The sequence below is a fragment of the Aphidius gifuensis genome, linkage group LG5 (assembly GCF_014905175.1).
Source record: "Aphidius gifuensis isolate YNYX2018 linkage group LG5, ASM1490517v1, whole genome shotgun sequence".
NCBI classification, from domain to species: Eukaryota; Metazoa; Arthropoda; class Insecta; order Hymenoptera; family Braconidae; genus Aphidius; species Aphidius gifuensis.
In genome coordinates, this window is record NC_057792.1 from 5998077 (window position 1) to 6017575 (window position 19499).

General features: G+C 24.2%; 5 protein-coding genes across 10 annotated transcripts; 2 read left to right on the top strand and 3 right to left on the bottom strand.

Annotated features, from left to right (window-relative positions):
* Positions 1-1590: 1590 nt before the first annotated feature.
* Positions 1591-12537, bottom strand: LOC122857270 (protein retinal degeneration B). Of its 6 annotated transcripts, XR_006374190.1 has the most exons (11): positions 12074-12469; positions 11201-11997; positions 7875-7994; positions 6827-7806; positions 6577-6740; positions 5073-6215; positions 4835-4987; positions 3597-4731; positions 3279-3434; positions 2911-3056; positions 2046-2154 (listed from the first exon to the last, which is right to left on the bottom strand). XR_006374190.1 is itself a non-coding variant. In XM_044159354.1 (9 exons), exons 3-9 carry the CDS (start codon positions 7950-7952, stop codon positions 2007-2009), a joined length of 3801 nt encoding a protein of 1266 aa, XP_044015289.1. In that variant the 5' UTR covers positions 7953-7994; positions 11201-11997; positions 12074-12537; the 3' UTR covers positions 1591-2006. The 6 variants fall into 6 exon arrangements, 5 of the variants coding, with proteins under 5 accessions (XP_044015289.1, XP_044015290.1, XP_044015291.1 ...); XM_044159354.1 differs by lacking the exons at positions 2911-3056; positions 3279-3434 and having other exon boundaries at positions 1591-2154; positions 12074-12537; XM_044159355.1 differs by lacking the exons at positions 2911-3056; positions 3279-3434 and having other exon boundaries at positions 1591-2154; positions 5073-6212; positions 12074-12307.
* LOC122856278 lies at positions 8557-9492 on the bottom strand. Its single transcript, XM_044157973.1, has 3 exons — positions 9309-9492; positions 9082-9242; positions 8557-8998 (listed from the first exon to the last, which is right to left on the bottom strand). Exons 1-3 carry the CDS (start codon positions 9490-9492, stop codon positions 8891-8893), a joined length of 453 nt encoding a protein of 150 aa, XP_044013908.1. The 3' UTR covers positions 8557-8890.
* A 17-nt stretch (positions 12538-12554) lies between the features above and the next one.
* On the top strand, positions 12555-16579 carry LOC122857274 (exportin-6-like). Its single transcript, XM_044159361.1, has 5 exons — positions 12555-12764; positions 12949-13152; positions 13228-13419; positions 13500-16124; positions 16191-16579. Exons 1-5 carry the CDS (start codon positions 12762-12764, stop codon positions 16275-16277), a joined length of 3111 nt encoding a protein of 1036 aa, XP_044015296.1. The 5' UTR covers positions 12555-12761; the 3' UTR covers positions 16278-16579.
* On the top strand, positions 16555-18748 carry LOC122857298 (putative aldehyde dehydrogenase family 7 member A1 homolog). Its single transcript, XM_044159401.1, has 7 exons — positions 16555-16788; positions 16860-17264; positions 17340-17539; positions 17614-17729; positions 17807-18045; positions 18202-18462; positions 18536-18748. The coding sequence occupies exons 1-7, from the start codon at positions 16636-16638 to the stop codon at positions 18746-18748; spliced, it is 1587 nt and encodes a 528-aa protein (XP_044015336.1). The 5' UTR covers positions 16555-16635.
* Positions 18749-18755: 7 nt separating this feature from the next.
* Positions 18756-19459, bottom strand: LOC122857343 (rRNA N6-adenosine-methyltransferase METTL5). Its single transcript, XM_044159465.1, has 2 exons — positions 19120-19459; positions 18756-19051 (listed from the first exon to the last, which is right to left on the bottom strand). Exons 1-2 carry the CDS (start codon positions 19457-19459, stop codon positions 18756-18758), a joined length of 636 nt encoding a protein of 211 aa, XP_044015400.1.
* Between the last annotated feature and the right edge of the window lie 40 nt (positions 19460-19499).

Sequence of the window (19499 nt, forward strand, 5' to 3'; positions counted from 1 at the left end):
TGCGAAAAAAATAATAATTTTATTCTTCAAGATTTACCTAATTTTAAATGATTTTCTAATGTTGAAAAATGACTTGAATTATGCTTTCCATTTCGACGAAACATTTCGAAAATCTCGTTTTCATTTCGATATACTTTTATCTTGTTTTTTTTTTAACTTTGTAGTTTTTTTTTCGTGGTTTTCTTCTTTTTTTTGTAACGAGATATATTGTTTAACTGTAATTATTCCATTTGATATTATGTTACAAACTAAACGTGAGAATCAAACGACTGGTCCAATTATCACATTTAAAAATAAAATAATATATATTTTTTATTTCAGAAAATTAAATATCAAATTACGTATAAAAAAAAAAAAAAAATTTATAGAAAAATTTTGCAAGATAAAAAGATTTGTGCATAAGCAAAAACAGTTTTACGTTGGAAAATATCTCGAGGGAAAATAAGTGACAAGAAAAAAAAAAAATATATAAAGTATATCAAGATGAGAGAAAAACGTCTTTGGATCTTTATTAAAAATAGCCTTGGGAAAAGAAAAAAAAAAAAAAAAAATCATATCAATATAATTTGTATATTGTTTATGTTAAAAAAAAAAATAAATCATATAAATTTTTCTTTATTATTTAACAATATATAAATTATTTATTCTTTTGATTTTATTTATTTTACCGAGTTTTAATGCTGTTTATAAATGACTCTTTGACTTTTTGAATAGCCCACTTTACCCAGTAACGCAACATAATGTTGAACATTTTACCTTCGACTTTATATATCCCCTTGGAATAAATCCCACAAGACCTTTTTAACTCTCCCTCTTTTATAGCAATTGCAATTGAATTTTATACTTCAAAAGTCACTTGGCATTGAGTGTTAAACCACACTTGTATTTAAAAAAATTTTCTTAAATAATTTATCAAACAATTAATTAATTTTCATTTCGAAAAACATGTAATTTAATTATTAAAAAGTATACTCGGTTAAATTAAAATGACCTTTTTCATAAATAATATACATGCAACTGTGTTTTAATATAAAATTTTTGAGTTTGTGATACGTTACGTATGTATACTAAATCCTCACATTATCTTTATCAAATATTTGTCATATATATTTCATGGCAATGAACAAAACAGATAAAACCATTTTACGATTATAATTTTATATTCAAATGTAAATTAAATTTATAATTAAATTATAATGTCATTTGGGAAATAATTAAAACACAATTTTTTTTTTTTATTTTATTAACAACAATTTGTTTGTTTCATTTGTTTCATTGTTTTTCTTTTTATAATAAAATTATAATATGACATTTTTTAATCAACACATTTATTCATTTTTAATTTTTTTATATGCACATAGATAATATATATCACTCTTTTAGTTAACAATATTCTTTTTTTTTTTTATATTCAACATTGATTCATCTCATGATCAACTAACAAAAATATTAATTCTATTACATTTATAACGACATAAAATAATTTTTTTAATCATGAAAGTTTCATCCCACACACACAACAATGACCAACAATTTTATATATATTTTCATCACAACAATTTTTTATATATTATTAAACAATTGTGTCATAAAATTTATTATATGCTTTTTTTTTTTTTAAATATAAATCCCAATTCCTTAATTAATTTTAGCAACTTTTTTTTTAGTCACGATTTAAGTCTTAACAACGTAGAATTCAGGTAACAGTATTCAACAATAATTTATCATAAATATCGATAATATATTTTTCATGTATTTTATTTTTTTTATTTTGTATAACAAATGTTTTTTTTTTTTTTTATCAAGCGGAAGAGCTCGATGGAATGTCCATGATTGTATAAAAAATAAACTATGCACTGAGCAGAAAGACCGGATAGTGTTTCCTATTTTTTTTTTTTTTTCTAAATTTTTAATGGTCAACAGTATTTTTACTTTCCTCATTGTCAATATATATTATCTTTTTTTTACTGCCGTGATTCAAAAAATGAACGGCAACGAGCAAAACGTCATAGTTTATCAGATGATGTTGTTGATTTTGTTGTTCTAGAATTACGTGATTTACCAATTGGTCCAACACTCGTGCTTCTTTCCAAAATTTCAGTTTTACCAACAAAACCTGGATGTGAAATTGCACGTTTTGTTGATCTAAAAGAACTTGAACAAATAAATATTAATAATAAATTAATTAATTTGATATTATCAATAAATATAAATTTTTTTTTTTTTTTGAAAATTTGTATATTTTTAGCTCAATTAATTCAAGCTAAGAGCTAGATGACAATGAGTAATGAATAACAATATTTTTGTTATTATTTAATTATTTTTTTGGAAATATTATATTCATGAATTGAGTGAACAAAAAGCAGCTGTGCATCATTAGTCATATCGCTGTCTCGTTCAAAAGCACACACACACACATAAAATTAAATTAAGTGTCTGATTAATAATTATTAACTATATCTGTAAAAAAATAATATATTGTTTTTTTTTTATAAATATATAAAATAATAAAAATGATGAAAATAGATAATCGAGAAGAGCAGAGATAAGCTGAAATTAAAAATTGAATAGAAAAAATGTTTGTGGTGAAATTCCGAGGACAATTAAGGTTTTTTTATTTTTATTATTGTTTATTAGAAATTTATTGGTCTTTCATTCACATACATGTGCGTGCAAATATTTAAAGACGTGCAAAATTAAAATTCATATCAATTAATTTATTGCATTTAAATTTATTAAAAAATAAATATATAAGACATTGATTTTTAATAATTAATAAATTATTCAGTCAATTAAAATATAGTACTTTTTGATTGTTTTTGTTTTTCAGAGATTATTATAATAATTTCCTTTGTTTTTTTTTGTTAAAAAATATATTTGATTTTATTTTTTTTTTCACCCGGAATTTACCTTCGAATAAGTTGTGACCGATTGTGAATGAAATGTAGCAGCAATTTGAGATGATGAATTATTATATTAATTCAATGATGACACTTCATTAGACACTCTTGATTATTGGCTAAATTAATTACAATTTATCCTCGCACAGTAGATACCTGTAAGTAACAATTTATATATTTATATAAAAAAAAAAAAATTAAAAATAAATATAATTATTATAACGCTGGTTTTAATTTTCAGGGAGGGTATAACGAAATAACAAAGTGCGATCAAGTGCAGAAACAAGAAAAACAAATTTAAAAAATAAAAATAAAATTATCAATCAATCAATCAATGAAATGTGTTAAAAAAAAAACAGGAGATAGATAAATAATTACCAATATATATGAGTGATTTAATTGTAGGTAGATAGTTAACGAGTGTTAGATGTGGGTAAGGTAGACTTTCCGCATTATAAAGACGTTGTTTCGTGATGATGATGAGCTGTTCATTGTGTCGTTACTGGAACAGAGCCGGGGCTCGTACTTTTCGCGCTGTAAAAATCATTTAAACTACCCAACTAAACTAAAATTATTCCCTCTCCGTCCCCCACATTGTATTTAAATCACACCCCAAAAAAAAAAACAAACAAAAACACTTCATACTTGAATGCCATTCTCAAATTGATGATCACATTGAAATTTAATTGAAATTACCTTCTTCGTCGTAGTGATGAATTTAAACCAGGTAATCCAAATTGTCCTCTTGGTATAACCATTCTAGCATTACCCTGTGCTGGTCTTGATCCACCATGTGATTGTAATTGTGTTAAATGTGCCGCATAACCATCAGTTAATATTGTTGCATATGATTGTTGTTTTTTTGATACTTTTCCAATAATAATAATTTGTTTTTGTTTTAAATTAATTGCTGTATAAACATTAATATCTTTTGCTGAACCATATGCATGATGTATTATAACACCATGTTCTTGTATTAAATTATTTAAATATGCTGTTTTATGACCAAGTGGATCAGTTGATAAACCATCAGCAAATGATACAAGACCATGTGGAAAATTATGTTGTGATAACCATGATACAACTTTTTGTTGTTGCATATCTGGTCTTGCTGTAATATATATTATTAAATATCCTAATTCTTGCCAATGACGTGCAACATCAACAGCACCAGCACGTACTTTTGGATCTCTACCAGTAACAGACATACTTGCTGTAAATGAACCATCAATACTAAATACAACACATTCTGTATTTGGTGGTATAACAGCCATAAAAAAATCAACAGATGTATGATCACCACGTACAACCATTTTAATTGGATATAAACCATATGATAATGCTTTATCATCTGGTATTTTATATGTTATTCTACCATTTTTATCTGTTATTTCAGTTGTAATATATGTCCATTCACCACCAGGTGCATCTTTCATAACATGTATATCAACTTTTTCACCAGTTAATGCAATAACATCAATTGGACTATACATAAAACGTGCTATTAATATTTGTGGTGCACCTTCACGTACAATAACATCATTTGCACGATGATTTGCTGCTACATTTTTTAATTTAACTGATGTACGTTTTTTATTCCATTTTTCACGTGGTTGACCTGGACGAAATGATGCTAGTTCTTTTTCTTCACCACCAAGCATTGGTAAATCAAATCTTCCAATTTGTCGTAATATAAATGCAATAACATCTGATGATTCCCAATAACTTGCATGAAATAAATGTGGTAATGCATTTGTTGGAAAATTTGTTAAACCATCAGGACAATATAATGCATAATCAAGTCTTTTATTACCCCACCATTTTTGACTTACTGTAATAAATAAATAAATAAATTATTATTATTATTATATTCTTTAAATAGAATATGTATATCTTGAGGGTGTAGTTTTAATACAAAGGATTTTAATACTAACATGTTGATACAGTGTGAAATGGAACATTGTCAATAAGGCCAGACATTGTACTTTGAATCGATATATCTGACATTCGTCGTAGATGTTGAAGCGATGTATTTGGTGCATTCAAGCTTTCACAAAAAAATTGTGGATTTGTTTGAATAGCTTCAACTAAAAATAAATTATATAGGTATACATCAGTTATTATAAATATACAAAACCTTTTTTTTCTTTACAAAAAAATAATAAAACTTACGTAAATGATAAGGTTGTCCATTACCAAGTGGATATTTTTGATATCTAGCAACATTAACTGGTGGTAAATGTGAAAATCTTGCTGATATAAGTGGTTCTAATCTAGCAGCAACTGGATCAGTTGGATGAAATAAATTATAAACTTGATTAACAATTGGTCGACATATTGAATAATTTTTATCTCCATTTGTTGATATTTTTCTGTATGCCAATACAAGTGATAATGGACTACCAAACATAAAAAATTCAAAAACATCAAAATCTAATTTACATTGTTGTGTATGTCCTCCTTCACTTGTTGATGATGATCTTCTTCTTGGTATTGGTGCTGTTAAATGTTTACCATCATCACCAATATCATTATTATTTATAATTTGTTGATTGTCATTATCAAGTATACTATTTTCACTATCATGACGTGATTGTGAATTTGTTGTTCTACATAATGCATCATATGCTAATATTGAACCAACTGAATCACCAATAAATGATATTTGTCCAGCAAAACCTTTACCTTCATCACATTTTATAAAATCTGAATATATTTGATTAGCACTATTTATAACTTTTGTTATTGAATCTTGATAATCTGGTGTTGATGTTGCAAGCATTGGTATTGCACCAATTGGTATTGTATCATGTGTTACTTGTGGTGTATCAATACATGATGGTGATACATCAAAACTATATGGACTTAAACTTGATAATATACCAAGACCTTCAGTACATATTGATGGACATGATACAAATCTTATTGCAATATGTCCAACCATTGTTGGATAATGTTGTCTCATAACTGATTCAAATGCACCTCTAAATGTTGTTACATCTGATTTTTTAGCTGTTAAATCAACATTTGCATCAAGTACACTACCAGCATGCATTACAATTAATAATACTGTTGTTCTACATGGTTGATGAGTTGGTGAATGTTGAGGTGATGCTGGACATGACATATCAATACTTGCTGATGCACGTATATGTAATTTTCTTGGATTTCTTTCACTTGCAACACGTTGAAAATATGACGGTGAAAATATACTGTCATCTTGTTTATTTAATGTTACTACTGGTGCATCATCTTTTTCATTCAATATATCCAATGAGCTCCATTTAGCAAGTGACGTATCATCTCCAAAATCTTCTAAATAAATAAATACATTTTAAATATTTCAGCCAATAAAAAAACGATATTAATCCATTCAAAAAAAAAGACAACATTGATTTAAAAGCTTTTATTTATTTTTTTATTTCGATTAAGCTCATGCATATTATTTTCCTACCTCGACGAATTGCTGGCACAATCATCCCAGCAGCTAGTGCACAATGAAAAATTGTTTTTTTTTTTTTTTGCTCCAATAAAGAGCAAAGAAAATCAACAACAATCAAATATATATTTATAAATAAAAAATAAAATAAATTGTAAGCAATCAATTGAAAAATTGAAAAAAAAAAATGTTTCTATTATTTAGCGTCATGCACATTGATGAATAATAATATATTACCTTCACAATCGAAATATTCATCATCACTAGATTCTGATTCACGGACGATACTTTCCATTCGCCAATTAGCCATTTGTACATCAAAACCTTTTGTTGTATTTGGTGAATGTGCTGTTTGACTATTTCTTTTCCAATTTTTTTTGTTATCAAATTTATCATCAGTTCTATAAATAAATAAATATTATTATTATAAATATAAATGAAAAATGATATTAAATAGTAAAAAGAAAAAAAAGAAATAATAATTTACTTTGGTGGAAGTAGTGTTGTTGGTGAATCATCAGGTGTTGCATCACCTTCAGAATCAATAATTGTATTAACAATTGGTACATCAGATGTTTTTCTAATTGATAATGGTGATTGTGGATCTTCATTTTTTTCAATACTACCAAGTGTTGCTGCAAGTGTTTTAGCAACATCTTTATCTTGTGGTGTTATACTTGAATTTGTATTATCATCATAATTATCATTTAAATCATCAATTAATTCACCAGCTTCAACAGCAGCCATTTTTCTTTTTAACATTGTTTGTGTTTGTTTTTCAATTTCACGTATATCATCCATTGTTAAACCAATCCATTCATCTTGCCATGCCCATGCTTGTCTATGTGCACGTACCATTGTTTTTCTTAATGCAACATCATGAATAAATTTTTCAAGTTTTGTTTGCATACCCCAATAACGAAATTCAACACGACATAATTTATATGCACACATTAATGATTTACCACTTGATGTTGGTTGTTTTTTATCTTTAACTTCAGTCCAATAATCATCAAGCCAATTTTCATATAATGGACCTCTTTTAGTTTTTTCAGATATAAAATCTTTTGGATCTTCTTCTTTAACATAATCAGCACCATAAAGTTGATCTTTAACAATATCAATAACATCAACAATTCTATTACGTAAATCACTACCAGATAATTTAAATACATTATCTTGATGTCCATTATCAGGATAATAATATGTTTCAATTTCAACTGAAAATTTTTCAACAAATGGACATGTATATCTTGTTTTAGTATATGGATATGAATTCCATGCTTCTTCTTTAGCAGTTAATGCTGATTTTGGTAATAAACTTTTAAACCAACCAGGTAAATGACTACCAACATGATATATTTTATGTGTATATTGACCAGAACCACCTGGTCCATCAGTATATGGCTCATTATCAATTATTTCAACACCAGAGCCAACGCCTTTACTCTCTTCTCTTGATTTTTTCTATTAACAAAATACAATTATTATTAATATTATTATTGTTTGATTGATAAATAAATATTTAATTTTACCGCTATCATATAAAGTTGAGCTATTCTGTATTCCTCAACAGTCAAAGGTAATGGAATCCTGTATTCTTTTATCAACATCTTGACCTTGAATATATTACTCTATAATTTCATTCACCATTTCTGAAATTAAATTAATTTTTTTAATTTTTTAAATACATGAAGCACTACAGTAATTCTTTTTTTACCTCGTAACACAATTTAAATAATACCAGAATTGACCTTATTGTTGTGATTGAATTTTTACTACCCTCATTTAAATTTTTTTAAATAAAATTTTAATGTAAAAAATAAATTATCAATTAGTAATATTAACAGTGAACATGTTTCAAATGAAATTTTAATATTTTAATGATGATTTAATTAGATTGTCAATGATGGAAATTAAATTGAGGTGATTTGTGGATTTGAAGCTTTACAAGTTGCAACACAAAATCATGTATATATGTATATATTTAGAGTAAACACACGAGTAGATCTGATCGAGGCCAAATTTGCAATCAAACTGCGAAGCCAAGTTGAAAATCTTTCCCCTTATTTTACATTTTTTTTTATTATTTCTAACGCCTGCGCAAATTTTCTTGCAAATTATAATCTCTGATGACCTTTTTGTTTAATTTAATTTTCAAAATAATATTTATCTGTAATTAAAATACAATAATTTATGATGTATTTAATTTTTGTCTTATGGTATTAATCAATATAGGGGAATATTAATTTTAGGGGATGTTGTACTCATGTTACATGTGATTGTTAAGAACTAAATATTGGGATAAATCTAGCCTAGCTTCCAGGCATCCAAGCTATATTTCTATAATATTGATCGACAATATAACTCTGCGCAAATGCTTAAAAAAATTTCATATACTATCAATGACATGATAATATTTACCACAAACCAACAGTTGGATCTTTTGATCATTGATAATAAAAAAATCTATTTCAACAAACTTTTTTACAAAACAAAGATTAATCATTTAAAATGGCTGCTATTATTTTATTTAAAAAATATATATTATTTAATTTTTTGATGCATTTGGATCTGGTACTTCATAGCCATTTGGAGGTATTGGATTTCTTTCTGGATTATGAAAAAGTGTATGATTTCCATCACCCCATGGAAAACGCTGATAAAAAAAATGCATATTTATTTTATTATTTGATATATCTTATTTATTTAAATAAATATATTTTCATTAATTAAATTAACTTTTGTTCTGATGTACATGTATTCCATTGGTCTATATTCTGGTCTTGGTTTTTTATTTTCTTCTTTGACATTGTACATTGTAATGATAGTCATTATTATAACTGATGGCAATGCAATGAAAAATGTTAGATTATGCCAAAAACGTAATTTTGATCTTGACTCTAATAATTAATATCATTAATAGAATAAATAATTGTTAATTTAATTTTGTTTAATAAACATTTTACCGTCAGTTATTGGACACAGTGGTATTGGTCCTGGAGGACATAATTTTATTTCTTTAATGGGTCGACATTTAGCTTGACAATTATCAATATACGATGATGCACAAGGATCTTTTAATTTATCAAAACATTTTTTTGAATAATTTGATGTTATTTTTAATAAATAAACACGATAATTACTCAACATTTTAATTTATAAATTGTTTTTTCAAATAAATTAGTATTAATATGTTAATTAATATTTATTATTTATTTTTTTTTAAGTTTTTTATTTTTTCATCGCAGTTTTAATTGAATTAGTTATTTTTTTAATTTAATTAGTTGTAATGCATTGGTTTTTTTTTTTAGAGGAAAAAATAAAACGTCAGTTGTTTGTTTTCTTTTTTTTTTTTTTTCAGTTAATAATTATTATAGGGTAATTAAAAATTTACTTGAATTAATTAATTTTCTAATTGAAAGATTAATGATAAATTGATTTTTTTAATTAACAAAGTTTCAGTAATGATTTATTAATTTATTTAATTTAATAGTAAATATAAAAACATTATTTTTAAATTTAAAGACTTTTTTTTTTCTTATTAAAAGTTTTGATTTCTTGTAAATCTTGAATAGGAACTTTTGGTATTTTAAAAAACTTTAAATTGATTTTTAAATTATGTATTATATTATATTCAATTTAAAGTATCAATAAATAATTATTTAAATTTTTAATTTATCAAAGTATAATAGAGTTGGAAAAAAAATCGAAATAATTAAAATGTAAATTTTGAAAAGTTGTTTATTAACTAGATGAATAACTCGTCAATTTTTGGGTGAATTGACTCAAAAAAAAATTAAAGAGTCATTGAAAATGAGGATGACTTGAAAATTTACCTACTTGGAAGTCAGGGTGAGTCAAAGTAAGTTGCAGAGTCGTAGAAATATACAAAAGTCAGTGTAAATTAATCTTTCTTGATTTATCTAAACATAAAAATAGTTTTTTCAAAATTATTTCGAGTTATTTGAGTCATTAAAAATCACCAGGAGTCAATGGGAATCATCCTGAGTCAAATCAACAATCTCCTTGTTAAAATTTAACAATTATATTTCTTTAAATTTCAAAACATTTAATTTCTTTTCTAAAGATAAATAATATTCTATTAAATCGATTTCGAAACCCTTGACGTAATAGATGACGTCATTGAATTTATAAAACTTTTCTATAGAGAAATATCATGACGTCATAAATTGTAATTGTATATTTAAAAAAAAAAAAATCCTGAAAACTTTTATCAGTGTCTGCATATTGTTGATACTTTTTTTCTTTACAAAAACTTTTTTTTTTTTTTTTTTCATGACATTTTCATTGTTTTATTATTATTTTACGACTATAAAAAGAATCAAGTTTACTCAGAATAGTCTTGTTATATCAGTACATAGATAAAAAATATAAAAAAAAAAATATGTGTCTCTATTTGACGTGAAGAAAAATAAACACGTTTGCAATATGTGCATGCTCGTTAAAATTAAACCAACTGATGAAAAGAAAAAAGAAAAAAAAAAAAATATGAATATATTTACAAGAGACTTTATTTAATTTTTATATTTATTTTTTTATGCCAAGTGTCAAGGCCAAAATATATTATTATATTTTTTCAAAATTATCCTAAAATATGCAATAACTTGCCAAGACATACGAAAAAAAAATTTCAACTATTTATTTTGTCATTTAAAAATTTATTCAGAAAAATACTGTTGAATAAGAATTACGTAAAATAAATATTAATAAACATGAAAAAATAAATTAAATAAAAATTGTTTATTGTATTATATCATTGTTTGAATTTGAGATGATAATAATAGTAAAAAAAAAAAAAAGATTGTATGCAATAAAAATGTAAAAAAAACACACAGACCTGAATGTAGATTTATCTCGTGTTGGCCAGTGAAATGTCTGATGAATCATTTAATTTTCATTGACAAAAATATTTATAATTTATTTATTATAAATAAAGCTTCACTTAACTATTAATATTTTACACAATAATCATTAAAAGTTTTTTGATTTTTGAGCTATTCGAACAGCACACTTGTTCATGTTACTGTCAATGTGTTAAAAAATTTTTAATAACTTCTTGATTTTAATAACACACAATAACACATCACTCTTGAATTGATAATAATGAAAATTTTATTATCGATTGGCTACCAATATATATTAGCGGGGAAAATTTATTTAATTAATAAACAATTATTGTAATGATTGTTTTGTTGTTTCTATTAAAAAATCTTGATTGATTCGTTTTTGATTTTGGATTGTTTTTTTTGGCTGTCAAGATGATTCTTCATCAATTTTATATATTGACACTTGAAAAATTTGTCATCAATTTATCTAGATGTCAAATTTGATATTATTGTTCATGTAAAATTAATTCAAGATGTTAAATTAACATTTGATTAATCATAATTTAATTTTTTCCATGAAAACATAAACTCCATTTTGTTTTATTCTCTTTTTTAAAGATAAATTTAACTCTTTAAATGTGTTATTAATTTTTTGTTGAATTAAAATATAATATTAAACAATATTTGCAATCTTTACATGTTATTGTATGATTTTTAACACTATTTTCATGTTGATGATTGCATTTATTGATGTCATTAAACTCCATACTCTTAAAATGATTGTGTTGAGTTTACAAATATTCTGGATCTAAAACAATTGATAAAATTTTATTAGTTTTGTTATAATAATGTTTATAAATGTATATAGATTTACAATAAATTACTTGTTGATGTCATTGAAGTTTATTCTTTGATGACACTTGATCTTGATGACACTTTTACATTTCATAATAACTCAATTTGTTTAATAGTATTTTCATTGTCATTATTTACTCACTTTTTCACTCACTTATTCAGAAATAACTAACTCATTATTTATAACAACAATTACAGACATTGAATCATTTGTTTATCAGTATCATTATTTTATTAATATTATTATTATCTAACTAAAAATGATAACAACAAAATTGATATTATCAACAAACTTTTGACAGTTAAAATTCAAAACAATATAATTATAAAAGTTATTGTCGTTTATTTATAAATCAATTGTTGATATTTTTTTTATTTTATTATTATTATTTAGTCATCGAGTTTGACAACTAAAGACTATAAAAAAAAATGTTTATTGCCAGTTTGACAAGAGAGAAAGTGAAACAATTTTTCTCCCTCTCTGGCTGCTCTCAGCTGAAATAATTTTTTTTTTTTGTTTTTTTTTCTCTTGCATTTGACAGCTACTTCAAAGATTGTGAAAAAATAAATATATTTAATATCTTATTTTATATTTTAAAGCAATAAATAAAATGATTTAATTTTAATTACTCAATTTACAACAATTAAATAAATAAACAAATTATTTAAACGAAAAATCGAAATTGTAAAAAAAAAAAAAATAGAAAAATTTCGACAATGGTAAGAGTTATTAACCTCCATTATTTATAAACAAATAAATACAATTATTTATGTTTATCAATATGATTATAATGATAATAAAAATAATTTTAATAATTTTTAATTAAATCTACAAACAAAATGACAGAATATTTTTCTAAATTCAACAAAAAGATAAATTGTTTGTTTTTTTTTTAAATTTCAGGATGAAGATACAGTAGCCCTTCAAAGACTTGAACAAATGATGAATGAATTTTTTTCATCTGGTGCAACAAATGAACGTATACGTTCAATTGAACAAAGTCTTCATGAATTTACATCACAAATAAATTCATGGAAACCATGTTTACATTTTTTATCATCAACACGTAATCACTATGTCAGTATGTTTTCTCTATCAGCACTTGAAGTAAGTATAATATATAAATCCACATCTAAATACCTAGACAACACAAAAAACTTTATGCAAAATTAATTTTTTTAGACAACAATTAGCAAAAGATGGCCAATACTTTGGTGGGAAGATCAAGCTCTAATACGTTCAACACTTTATACACTATCACTTGAACAAAATATACCACCATTTGTTAGAAATAAAGTTGTTAAATTAGTTGTTGATATTGCTAAACATGACTGGCCACAATTTTATCCTGATTTTTTTTCAAATATACTCCAGGTTAGTTGAGCTATAAAAAATAACAAATAACCATATTAATTGATAATTCAAATAATGATAATAAATATTAATAATTACAGTTATTAAATCACAAACAAACAAGACAACTTGGTTTAATATATCTTCGTACAGCATCTGAAGAGTTGGGTACACCAAGAGAAGACGTTACAATACGTAGAAAAATTGAATTAAATAAATTATTAAATTCACAAATATCAATAACACTTGATGCATTAACTGGATTATTATGTGATACAATAAAATTAAATGATCGTTCTGGTACAGTTACACCACCACCATCACCAACAAGTTATCAAACAAATTCTAATAATGGTATTATTAATAATAATGATAATAATAATGAAATATGTATATCAATACTTGAAGTACTTGGACATTTATTTAGTTGGATAGTACCAACAACAAATATTAATAATAATTTATTAGATGGTATATTTACATGTGCAAAATATGATGATACAATGAATGAAAAAAAAATTGAAATGGCTATACAAGCTATGACAACAATAAATGAATTATTATATCGTCCATGTTCAAAAAATATTGATGATAATTATTTATTATATATATTTAATAATGGAATAAAATTATTTCAATTAATGGAAAAAATTGATACAATTGATGAACGTTATATTGATAAAACAACTGAATATTTACAATTATTTATAAAAAATCAATTTAAAAAAATAGAAAATAATAATAAATTTCAATCAAGATTATTTTTTGAATCATTATATTATCATACATTTAATAATTGTAAAACAGTATCATCATATTTAAATTGTGTAGAAATATGGAATACATTATTTGAAAATAATGATAAAAGTTATACAACAGTATCAATTGAATTTATTAAAAAATTAATTGAAAAAATATTATTTAAAAATAATAATTTATTAAATTTACTTGATACTGAAATAATGGATGATAATAATGAAACAGAATGGCAAAAATATATACGTTTAAATATTGAAAGTATTGCAATTGTTGCTGAGAATGAACCAGTAATAATATTTAATATATTATATCAATCATGGTTATATGATTTAAAAATATTAATTGATATTGGTAATGCATTAACAACAAATCAAGGTACATTAATATTAAATAATAATGATGGTAATAATGTACATTCACATTTACGTGATTTTGCAACAATAACACAAGCACTTGGACGTATATATATAAATTTTACAAATGGTTGTCAATCAATAAATGATGAACCAATATTTAATAATATTGATGAATTAATAATTAAAACAATTGATATATGTGAATATTTACGTGATAATAATATTTATCATACAACAATACAACCATCAATTATTATTGGTGATTTAATTGAAATTAATTCACAATTATTAGCATCATTAAAAGCATGGTGTCATTATATTGTTAATAAAAATAATGAAAATGATAAAATTACATTTTATCAACGTACAATTGATATTTGTTTATCATCCCTAGTACCAACAAGAGCTGATAATATACCAGATAATATTGTACATTCATCAGCACATTTATTACAAACAATAACATCAGTATTACGTCCAAATTTATGGAATTGTGATTCATTTAAAGGTTTAATATGTATGAGTAATTATCCATATTTAAATAATGATACTGAAAAAATATTAAGAAGATGTTTAATTAATTGTATTGTATTAACAAATGGTGATGATGAAATGAGATTTAAACTAATGGAAATAATGATTAATAAAATTGTTGAACCAATTGGTTGTATTGGACAACAAATACCAAATGATATTATTATTCAAACAACAATTAATCCATTAATACAAATTATTAATGATTGTTCATCATCATCAACAAATATTAAGAGATTATTACATCAATGTTTTTTAACAACAATTAATAGAATACTTGAAATTCTTCCACAATTTATACATAATAATACAAGTGAAATATTAATGAATTTTCTTCATTCAATATTTTTGGTACTACAACAACAATTGGGTAGTGAATTTATTAAAAATTCAGTACAAAAAATGTTACATATTTATACAAGTGAAAATATTAATTCAGGACCAGCATTAGATCAATTTTTAGAAATATTAATACTTGTTATATCATCACCAAGTAATTCATTTAAAACATTTTTACCATCAATTATTAATTTATGTCTTGTTCATGTATGGCCAAATGTATCTGTTGATACTAATTTACATCATGATACAATACTTGTGTTGTTAAAATTATTTTATAATATATTTTCTCATCGTTGGCAATATTTTAATGATACAACTGTATTAATGATACAACAACAGCAACAACAAGATAATAATAATGATGAACAAATGAAAAATAATCATGAGCTAATAGCAATACTTGAAATATTTGGACAAGCATTATTACAAACAGACGTTAATATATTTCAAAAAAGTTTAAAATCACTTGAAGATATTAATAAAAAATGGAGATTATATCGTAAAAATTTTTTTAAAAATCATCTATTGGAAAGATTTATTATGGCTTTGTTTACTGTTTTACAACAAAGATCACATAATTTATTGGCTGATGAAATTGCTGATGCTATTCATAATTTATCATTTGATAATTTTACATGGTTTTTTACTTATTTTTTACCAAAATTTTTGGCTGGTACTGAGGGACTTGATGACGTTCAACGTAATACATTACTTGAAAATTTTGATAAATCAACGGTAAGCCAAAATAATAATAATATTTTTTTCAATATATAATATAATATTATTATTTTTTTTTTTCAGGATCAACCAACATTTACCAGATCAGTACTACGTTTTTTTTCGGATTTACGATGCTATCAAATATGCAGTCCAGTTGAACGAAATTAAAATATTCATAATTAATTATTACAATCATGTACGTTTGTGAATTTATTTTTTTTTTCTATCCATTATAATGTTATTATTCTCCATCAAATCATATATGTATCACATTAATTGTTACCTTTTTTTTTTCATAAAATAATCTTTTTTTAACAAGTATGTTTATAACAATTTTTTTAATATTAAAAATTTTAAAAACAAACATAAATAGGTACGTGTTTCAGTGCTTTTTTTATTATCAATTGTTTTTTTTTTTACTTTTATGATGACTCGTTGAACCCAGTGAATAAAATTGATAAGATAAAAAACATGCTAAAGCAAGAGTTAATAAGACTTGCTGTATAAGTAATATTTTCAAATCAAAATGTCACGTCAATTATTAAATTTCTCAGTTAAAAATTCCCATATAATATCAAGAAATTTATTGACAAATTCAAAATATGGATTTTTAAAAGATCTAGGAATTGAATCTGTTAATCCTGGTGTTTATGATGGTAAATGGAGTGGCTCAGGCAAGGTAAGAATATGAAAACAAACATAATAATAAACAAACAATATTATTGAACAATTAATTTGATGAAATTAAAGATCATTGATTCAATATCACCATCAACTGGAGAAATAATAGCAAGTGTTTATGAAACAACAAAAAATGAAACAATAAATGTAATAAATAATTCAAATAAATCATGGATTGAATGGTCATCAATACCAGCACCAGCACGTGGTGAAATTGTACGTCAAATTGGTAATGAATTAAGGCAAAATTTAATTCCACTTGGTAAGCTAGTATCACTTGAAATGGGTAAAATACTACAAGAAGGTATTGGTGAGGTTCAAGAATACATTGACATTTGTGATTATGCTGTTGGTTTATCAAGAATGTTACCTGGTTATATTTATCCATCTGAAAGGCTAAATCATGTATTATTAGAAAAATGGAATCCAATTGGTGTTGTTGGTGTTATATCTGCATTTAATTTTCCAGTTGCTGCAAGTATTTATTTATATTGTGTTATCATTTAATTGTTATATGTTAATTTGTTTTTTTTTTTATATATGAAAAAGGTTTATGGATGGAATAGTGCAATTGCAATGGTATGTGGTAATACTGTTGTATGGAAAGGTTCACCAACAACACCACTTGTATCAATAGCAACAACGAAAATAATATCAAATGTTCTTGAAAAAAATGGTATATCTGGTTCAGTTGCATCACTTGTTACTGGTGGTGGTGATATTGGTGATACACTTGTTGATAATAAAAAGTTTGTTGATTTATTAACTCTATTATTTTTTTTTCTTTCTAGTTTATGTTTATATTTTTTGATTATTTTTTTAGTGTATCACTTGTTTCATTTACTGGAAGTACCAAAGTTGGACATCAAGTTGGATTAAAAGTACAAAATAGATTTGGTAAATTGTTACTTGAACTTGGTGGTAACAATGCACTAATTGGTAAATAAAATTATATGAAATAATACAAGATACAATGGTGTAGCTAAATATTTTTATTGTTTTTTTTATTTATCAAGTTGCAAATGATGCTGATTTAGAAATGTCAATACGTGCTGCTGTATTTTCATGTATTGGAACAGCTGGACAAAGATGTACAACAACAAGACGTCTTATTATTCATAAAAATATAAAAAATGAATTTCTAAAAAAGCTAAAAATTTCATTTAAAAGTATACTTGAAAGAATTGGTGATCCATTAGATGAAAAAACACTTTATGGACCACTTCATAATCAACAAGCAGTTGATGCTTATGAGGTAAAAAAAAAAATTTACAATAATTTTATTTATAATATATATATTTTTATTTGACAATGTTTTTTTTTTTTAATTTACATTTTTAAAAAATTAATTAATATAGCTAAATATTTAATTTAATTGTAAGGAAAACAAAATTATATTTATTTTTTATAGGCAACAGTGAAAAATGCAGTTGAAAATGGTGGAACAATTGAATTTGGTGGTAAAAAAATTAATCGTCCTGGTTATTATGTTGAACCAACAATAATAACAAATTTAAGTATAGATAATAAAGTTGTTAAAAATGAAACATTTGCACCAATTGTTTATATTTTTGAATATGATACAATTGATGATGCAATTATAAAAAATAATATTGTTGAACAGGGTTTAAGTAGTTCATTATTTACTAAAAATTTATCAAATATATTTAAGGTAATTTGATATAAATTAAATAGAAAACGAAAAAAAAAAAAGCTTAAATAATTAATGTAATTAATTTATATAGTGGATTGGACCTCATGGTTCAGATTGTGGAATTGTTAATGTTAATATTGGCACAAGTGGTGCTGAAATTGGTGGAGCATTTGGTGGTGAAAAAACAACTGGTGGTGGTCGTGAAAGTGGCAGTGATTCATGGAAAAATTATATGAGAAGATCAACAATAACAATTAATTATGGTGATCAACTTCCACTTGCACAAGGAATTAAATTTGAATAATAATAATTTAATTATCAAATGAAAATCTTATAAAATCAACTTGAATATCAACTGATGATTTTTTATGAAATTTATAAACTTGGGGAAGATCATAACGTAATTCAGCAATAACTTTACCATTAAAACCAAATTCTTGAGCTTTTTTTAATACATAATTTCTTGTTGATGTTTTATGAAGACTATATACTGTTTTTTTAGCTAATTTTGTTGCTATTTCAAGAAATTTAATATCAATACCAGCATTTTTTTTTGTACCAAATGGTGGATTCATAATAACAGTGTCAAACATTTTTTCAAATTTATCTGTAATAAATAATTTTTATAAATATACATAAAATGTAAATGAATAAATGATAAGAGTTTTTTTTTACCTGGTAAAGTTTGTAGAATATCACATTGTACAATATCAACAAATAATTCAATATCATCACAATTTGTTTTTAATATATCAACAGCATCAGGATCAATTTCAAAAGCAACAACATAACTTGCATTTAACATTTTTGCACCAAGTGATAATACACCACATCCAGCACCTAAATCAGCAATTGAACAATTTTCAATATCATTAAATTGTGATTGTGCTGTGTATAATAAATGTGAAGCAATATGTGCTGATGTTGGATACTGTTCAAGCATAACTTTTGGCTTTTCAAATATATCTAATTGTTGAAGATATTGTTCTAAATCTTTCATTCTTAAACTTGCCATTTTAATTATTATTTTTTAATATTATACCTATACTATTATT

Excerpts from the sequence above, each read along its gene's own strand:
- LOC122857270 (XM_044159354.1), bottom strand. The coding sequence starts at position 7,952 with ATGTTGATAAAAGAATACAGGATTCCATTACCTTTGACTGTTGAGGAA. Across the intron at positions 4,732-4,834 it reads ATTTCACACTGTATCAACAT|TAAGTCAAAAATGGTGGGGT; the intron begins GTTAGTATTAAA and ends TATTTATTACAG. Across the intron at positions 2,155-3,596 it reads TCATCACTACGACGAAGAAG|TTCTTTTAGATCAACAAAAC; the intron begins GTAATTTCAATT and ends TATTTGTTCAAG.
- LOC122856278 (XM_044157973.1), bottom strand. The coding sequence starts at position 9,492 with ATGTTGAGTAATTATCGTGTTTATTTATTAAAAATAACATCAAATTAT. Across the intron at positions 9,243-9,308 it reads ACTGTGTCCAATAACTGACG|AGTCAAGATCAAAATTACGT; the intron begins GTAAAATGTTTA and ends ATTAATTATTAG. Across the intron at positions 8,999-9,081 it reads ACATGTACATCAGAACAAAA|CGTTTTCCATGGGGTGATGG; the intron begins GTTAATTTAATT and ends TTTTTTTATCAG.
- LOC122857274 (XM_044159361.1), top strand. Across the intron at positions 13,153-13,227 it reads TTTCTCTATCAGCACTTGAA|ACAACAATTAGCAAAAGATG; the intron begins GTAAGTATAATA and ends TAATTTTTTTAG. Across the intron at positions 13,420-13,499 it reads TTTTTTCAAATATACTCCAG|TTATTAAATCACAAACAAAC; the intron begins GTTAGTTGAGCT and ends TAATAATTACAG.
- LOC122857298 (XM_044159401.1), top strand. The coding sequence starts at position 16,636 with ATGTCACGTCAATTATTAAATTTCTCAGTTAAAAATTCCCATATAATA. Across the intron at positions 16,789-16,859 it reads AATGGAGTGGCTCAGGCAAG|ATCATTGATTCAATATCACC; the intron begins GTAAGAATATGA and ends ATGAAATTAAAG. Across the intron at positions 17,730-17,806 it reads TGGTAACAATGCACTAATTG|TTGCAAATGATGCTGATTTA; the intron begins GTAAATAAAATT and ends TTATTTATCAAG.
- LOC122857343 (XM_044159465.1), bottom strand. The coding sequence starts at position 19,459 with ATGGCAAGTTTAAGAATGAAAGATTTAGAACAATATCTTCAACAATTA. Across the intron at positions 19,052-19,119 it reads TATTCTACAAACTTTACCAG|ATAAATTTGAAAAAATGTTT; the intron begins GTAAAAAAAAAC and ends TATTTATTACAG.